The sequence below is a fragment of the Kryptolebias marmoratus genome, linkage group LG23, assembly GCF_001649575.2.
Source record: "Kryptolebias marmoratus isolate JLee-2015 linkage group LG23, ASM164957v2, whole genome shotgun sequence".
Classification (NCBI taxonomy): Eukaryota; Metazoa; Chordata; class Actinopteri; order Cyprinodontiformes; family Rivulidae; genus Kryptolebias; species Kryptolebias marmoratus.
This window is the reverse complement of record NC_051452.1, coordinates 14,102,886-14,109,831: the sequence shown is the minus strand read 5'-3', so window position 1 is coordinate 14,109,831 and position 6,946 is coordinate 14,102,886. Positions and strand designations below refer to the sequence as shown.

The following is a 6,946-nucleotide window of genomic DNA, read 5'->3' as shown; positions in this document are numbered from 1 at the left end:
CCCCCCCCCCCCCCCCCAATAAAAATCTGCACTGTTTACCAGTTCAACAATTAGCATATGCAAATTAACCCCCCATGTGGCAGGCCTCCCTCATTGCCAGAAGTGCTATCAGGCTTCCTGGTCACCTGAAGCGCTATCTCGTTCGAAGGCATCTCACTCCCACGTCGGTCTAGCATAGCTGCACAGCAATTTCACCATACTGTTTTAAGCACGCCACAGCTTCGTGAAGTCTGGCTGTGTTCTGTATTGCAGCTTATACAAAAGTGACCTAAATACACTCATAAACTCTGAACTAAAATTTTTTAAAAAGTTAGTCAATATTCCTTTTTTTTTTTTTTTTTGCTTTCTCCAACCTCTCTTCTCCCTCTCCCTCCTCTCTTCTTCTTTTATCATCCCTCTGTTCAGCCAATTGTTCATTTAATATCCAACCACCGAGAGAAAACACCCCCACAAATTTGGTTACATCACGTATGGAGCATGTTTCCTCGCCTTAACTTTCTACCAAACTATACTTGGAAAAAAATTAAAAAAACAAAAAACAAAAAATGTAGAGCCCTCTGCTGAACATTTTACTACAAATAGCCAGAACAACTGAAATCAAATATAACTGTCAGAGAAATCCTTCTTAGGCCCTATCTGTTCAGAAAATGGTCAAATAAAGGTTTTCCCAGTTATGATCAACTTCAGCAGGGTTACAAAGACAACAAAACTTCAAAAATATGCAGAATGTGACTGGACTCACACTGAAACCCAACATTTAGACCTTGGAGTAATCCCAGCTTCCACCTTTAAAGGACTGGAAGAAGAAGACGTTTCCAAGGAATTATTTACAAGAGTTTTAAAAAAGAAATAGATTGAATTTATGAACATGAAAATGAGTTTCTGAGTGAAAGAGACAGACATGTACAGACATAATTATCTGTTCAACAGTGAGAGGGTTTCTCTGACAGGAGGAGACTCTTCATCAAACTCAACACAGAAACACTGAACCAGACCAGACTGTAAATCCAGGATAAAGAGTTTGAGTGAATGTGGTGTTGAATGAATGGAGGTGGACCAGTGAGTCAGAGGAGACTCTGTAGAAGGACAGAACACCAGCAGGACAGTCCACATACACTGCTACTCTGTTAGAGACAGAGGAGGACGAGGAAGAGGAAGAGGAGCAGGAAGAGGAGGAGATGGATGTCCCTCTGTTATTGTGATAGACAGAGTAACCAACCTCAGAGCACTCCAAACTCCAGGACTGATCATTCCATCCAAACCTACAATCATAACTGTCTCCTCTCCTGCTGATTCCTCTATAACTCACTGATATATAAACTCTTCCTCTCCACTCGACCTCCCAGTAACAGCGACCAGTCAGACCAGTTCTACACAGCAGCTGAGAAACATCAAATCTGTCTGGATGAACAGGATATGACTGAACCTCCTCCACACATGTCATCTTCCTGTTGGTGTCAGACAGTTGGAGTTTTCTGCTCACTGTGTTTGTGTCGATTGTGAGCTGACAGGAATCTGATGAAGAAAACAAACACAAATACAGCCCAGCTGCAGTTATTTATCCATCATCTGATCATTTATTGACACTTTGATGATGACTCATGAATGAGTGATGTGACAGTTTGAAGATGGTTGAATGTTGCTGCTTTGTTGTCAAATAAATGAATCAATGAAAAACACACTTACACTTCCGCAGACCTGGTGTCAACCATTGAACTCCAGAAGGCTCCATCCTGAAAGGAGGAGGGGGGTCAGACCATCAGTCTCTTTCAGCAAACATGGACATTACATGGCTCTCATACACACATTGTTCTACAGGGAGAAAGGAACAGTCCAACATTTGAATGGAGCATCTCTCAAGTGCTGTCCTGTGGTTGTCACATTCCAGCACAGTTTGAACTCATTCTTTTCATTTCACTTCATCTTTATTGAATCAGGCAGGAGGAGGAGGACACCATCCAGTCTGCTTCTTCATCTCCATTTTGAAGTGCAGTCACATCATTAAGCTTCTATTTAGTTCAACATCCACACGGTTATTGAAACTAATTGATGATCTGATGGATGATCAAGCAGCATTTTTAGCATCTATCAACCCTGCTGTCTGAACAAGATGAGCTGCAGCAACTTCATCTGCTCAAAGATCTGCTTTTAAAGGCAGAAAAGGGAAACTGGGGCACCTCTCGAGAGCCAGGCCTGGGAGGTAGCTGGTGGTTGAGCCTTGGCTCCTAGGGCTTGGCCGGGCCTGCACATGGCCCCACCATATGCGGGGAGGTGGGGTGCTATGTAAGCTGGGCGGTAGGCAATGGTTGGGTACCTGAGCATGCTGATTCCTGGTGGTATAAACTTGCTCTAGGGACATGGAATGTCACTTCACTGCCAGGAGGAGCCGGAGCTTGTGTGGGAGGTTAAGCAATACCACCTAGATAATGTTGGGCTTACTTCTACACACAGCTTGGGCTCTCAAATCCAACTCATTGAGAAGGTCTCTCCTACTCTGGAGTAGCTCAAGGAGAGAGGCGTCAGGCGGGGGTGTGGATACTCACAAGCCCCTGGTTGAGCACTCCATGTTGGAGTTTTTCCCAGTGAATGTAAGAGTTGCCTTTCCATGGCCTTGAGCTGCAGGAGGTAGGGTTCTGACTGTTGTTTGTTACTGAGCCTTCTTGGAGTCTTTGGATGGTGTCCTGTAGGGGGCACCATCTGGGGATTCTCTTGTTTTCCTTGGTGACTTCAATGCCCAAAAGGGAAATTATGTCAAAGGGGTGATTGAGAGGAACGTCTTCCATGATCTAAACCCAAGCGGTGTTCTGTTATTGGACTTCTGTGCTTGCTATGGCCTGTTCATAACAAACAATATGTTCAAGTATAGTATGGTCCATACGTGTACTTGGAACCAGGCCACCCTAGGCCAAAGGTTGATGATCTATTTTGGAATTGTATCACTTGACCTGCAACCCTAAATCTTGTACACGGATGAAGAGAAAGCCAGAGCTGTCAACTGATAACCTCCTGGTGGTAAGTTTGATCTGGTCCAGGAGAGAAACCACTATTGAACACCAGCAATGATGGAGGCTGTCAAGCTGAAGAAGAAAGCCTTTAAAGTTTGGCTAGCCCAGAGGACTCTTGAAAGAGCTGACAGGTACATGCATTCTGTAGGGGCTGTAGTGGGAGTATGGGGTGCCAGGGTTGCTTTTAAGGGCTATCCAATCCCTGTCTTTACAAAGCAGGAGCTGTGTCTACATTCTTGGCACAAAATCAATCTCATTCTTGATGCAGGTTGGACTCCGCGTGAGATGTCCCTTGTCTCTGATCTTGTTTGTAGTATTCATGGACAGGATCTTGAGATGCAGTCATAAACAGAAGTGTGTCTGGTTTGGGAACCTCAGGGTCTCATATCTGTTTTTTGCAAAGGATGTAGTTCTGTTGACCTCTTCAGGCTATGATCTTTAATGTGTACTGGGGTGGTTCACAGCTGCGTGTGAAGTGGCTGGGATGAGAGTCAACTCCTCAAAGTCTGAGGCTGTGGTTCTCAACTGTAAATTGGTGGAATGTTCCCTCTGGGTCTGGAGTGAGTATTTGCCTCAAGTGGAATCTGGGAGACAGCATACAGTAGGAGATGGATTGAAGGATTGGGGCCTCATTTCAGTAATGAGTGTGTTGCATCGATCTGTTGAAGTGAAGAAAGAGTTGAGTCGAAAGGCAAAACTCTCGATTTACTGGTCTGACTATATACCAGCCTTTACCTATGGTCATGAGGTCATGAGACCCTGGGCAGACCCAAAATTTGCTCAAGGGATTATGTAACCTTTTTGGCCTGGGAGCTGCTTGAGATCCCCCAGGAGGAGCTAGAAAATGTTGCTGGGGAAAGGGATGTCTGAGTTTTTCCTCCTAGACCTGTTGTCTCCATGACAAAACACAGAAAAGCAGTAGAAAATGGATGGATAGATGGACAATGGACAGTCAAGCACAGAGATGGTTTTCTTTGTCCAAAGACAACTATTGTCTGATACTATTATCATTTATGTGGACACAGAAATTACGACTATCAGAACGTTGGTCCTGCAAAACTATTCACCTTGAAGACTGCCTACAGAACACAAATATCTGCTGTTTCTTTTCAAGCAGTTTCTTTTGGAAGGAAAGGATAAATTGCTCCTACTCGTCTGATTGTTCTTATAAGTCTGATATCCAGCATGAGGCAGTAGGACAGAGCTGAGTGAAGAACAGAGAACATGTTTCCAATTCTTCCTCCTCGATCAGGCATTGTGTGTGTCTGCAGCAGGTCTCTCCATACCTGAGAGTGTCCAGTCTCCAGTGTGGATCCTTCAGTCCAGCCGAGAGCAGCTTCACTCCTGAGTGTCCTGGATGATTGTAGCTCAGGTCCAGCTCTCTCAAATGGGAGGGGTTGGAGCTCAGAGCTGAGGCCAGAGAAGTGCAGTCTTCCTCTGTTATCAGACAGCCTGACAGCCTGCAGACACACACACACAACACACACAATACATAACAAATATTCTGAGAGAACTAATCAGAAACTAAAGCTGATTGGAGTGTTCAGAGAAACTGAACAGTCTCAAATTATTGGTTTTCAAATTTTTGGGTTTTATTAAAAAAAAATTCTGTCTGATTATTTGAATAGTACATGAAAGATCTGGAAAAAAACATCTGTGAAACACCTCTGGTTTCACACAAAAACATCTTAACAAGATGGCTGAAGGGCACATGATAGACTAAGACAACAAAGTCCCTTGTGGGGAAAAAGGTCTGGTACTATGTCTATGCATCATCAACTGGGCAGAGTTTTCAGAGCCGGAACACTTGTCTACAAACCTTTGCCATGGTGGACTGGACTGTGCCTGATTACCGACAAACTCTACAGATCAGCAGAGGTCAGAGATAACCTACCTTCAAATGGGTCCACCCAAACCAGATCAAGCTCCACAAGACTCCCACCAGACTCAGTGATGACAATGAGTGTGCAGACAATTACAACTTCTAAAGAAACTAAAATCTTTAAATTCTCCTCCCTTTTTCTTTTCTAAATATTTTTTATTCACAGGTCTTTCACAAAATTTTGTTTTATGCATAAATCCTATATCCAACGTTAAATCCTAATTTGGAAACTTTAAAGGGTTTTGACCATCAGATCAAGCTCAAGAAAATCAACTAACAATCAGAAAGATTCTAACCTACCAGTGAAGGTGCACTACTTAGGTTTGATATATGTATTGTAAGTTGACCATGCACACACTCAGTTGATTTACTAATGTTAGTTTTGGTAATGCTAGGACACCTTACCACCACAGGTGTAGAATACCTCTACTCCTGTCACACCAAATACTTACAAAACCAAATAGATAAATGTACCACTCCACTAGCCAAAGTAGTCAGAAATAGAAGAACCAAACGCATCCAGAATGCTACTGAACTGGTCAATCTGGAGGATGAGAGTGACCCAGGAGAACCTACAGTTTCCTACATCCCTAAAATTGTTGGAATTCGAGAATAAGCCATAATTTCAAACTTCTGATTTTTTTTTGTTCAATTTACATGCATTTTTCTCTTATTAGATTTTAATATTAGTTGTGTCTCCACTTGTGTGTGTACAGATTCAGTGATGTTAGATCCATTTTTTATTGGCTTAGTAAACATGAAGTTCTTGTTAGTTCATTTAACCTTTTATTGATCATGCTTTATATATATTCTTCTTCTTGCAATTTTTTGACTGGTCTTAAGATTTTGATCAGGAGTGTATATACACTGTCTGGTGTAAAAAAAAAAAAAAAAAAAGTCGCCACCTGGATTTAACTAAGCAAATAGGTACGACACTCCTGTTGAATAATTACTGCATGGGCATTTATGTTTCAGCTGGCATTCAGTTATTTAACCCCAACTGGTGCATTGAGTTGCTTGTCATTTCTTAATCAACCATGTCAAAGAGATCCTGTGGTTGTGGAAAAGATGTCAGTCTGTTTGAGAAGGGTCAAATCATTGGCATGCATCAAGCAGAGAAAACATCTAAGGACTCCTTAGATTTTAGTAGTTTCTGCAACCTCCTTAGTAAGGAGACCCATTCAAGGAAGAAATGTGGCCGGAAAACAATCCTGAATGATCATGATTGGCAATCACCTAAACGCTTGGTGAAATCAAATCGAAGAAAAACAACAGTAGAACTCCGGACTACATGTAATTGTAAAAGTAAGAGCATTTCCACACACACAATACAAAGAGAACTCAAGGGACTGAACAGCTGTGTAACATTAAGGAAACCACTAATCAGTGAGGGTAACAGGAAAAAAAGGCTACCTTGTTCTAGAGTGATGGGCGCATCAGGGTAAGAAGAGTGGCAGGTGAAGTGTTGCACCCATCATGCCTAGTGCCTGCTGTACAAGCCTGTGGGGGCAGTGCTATGATCTGGGGTTGCTGCAGTTGGTCAGGTCTAGGTTCAGCAACAGTATGTGCTCAAAGAATGTCAGCTGACTACCTGAATATACCAAATGACCAGGTTATTCCATCAATGGATTTTTTCTTCCCTGATGGCACGGGCATATTCCAAGATGACAATGCCAGGATTCATCGGGCTCAATTTGTGAAAGAGTGGTTCAGGGAGCATGAGACATCATTTTCACACATGGATTGGCCACCACAGAGTCCAGACCTTAACTCCCTTGAGAATCTTTGGGATCTGCTGGAGAAGGCTTTGCACAGCGGTCAGACTCTACCATCATCAATGCAAGATCTTGGTGAAAAATCAATGCAACACTGGATGGAAATAAATCTTGGGACATTGCAGAAGCTTATCGAAACAATGCCACAACGATTGTGTGCCGTAATCAAAGCTAAAGGCGGTCCAACAAAATAGTGTGTGTAACCTATTTATTTTTTGGTGGCGACCGACTTTTTTTTTTGGGGCAGGCAGTATATGTCAATACATGATAGCGGTACCTTGCAA

General features: G+C 42.7%; 2 protein-coding genes across 15 annotated transcripts in view; one reads left to right on the top strand and one right to left on the bottom strand.

Moving 5' to 3' along the window:
• The window catches only part of LOC108242155 (NACHT, LRR and PYD domains-containing protein 12-like), a 608,460-nt gene that overhangs the window by 358,127 nt on the left and 243,387 nt on the right, over positions 1–6,946 (top strand). The window lies entirely within an intron of this gene.
• LOC108249966 (NACHT, LRR and PYD domains-containing protein 12-like) overlaps positions 1–6,946 on the bottom strand; it is a 417,931-nt gene that overhangs the window by 389,483 nt on the left and 21,502 nt on the right. Inside the window, exons 12-14 of one of the 2 annotated variants that reach the window (XM_037973807.1) lie at positions 4,292–4,465; positions 1,687–1,733; positions 318–1,515 (exon numbers count right to left, since the gene is read on the bottom strand). The exons of the other annotated variant lie outside the window; for it this stretch is intronic. Coding sequence (XP_037829735.1) covers positions 971–1,515; positions 1,687–1,733; positions 4,292–4,465 — 766 coding nt within the window. The 3' untranslated portion in view covers positions 318–970. Of the gene's footprint in view, positions 1–317; positions 1,516–1,686; positions 1,734–4,291; positions 4,466–6,946 lie in introns of those variants that run through there. 2 annotated transcript variants of the gene reach the window in all.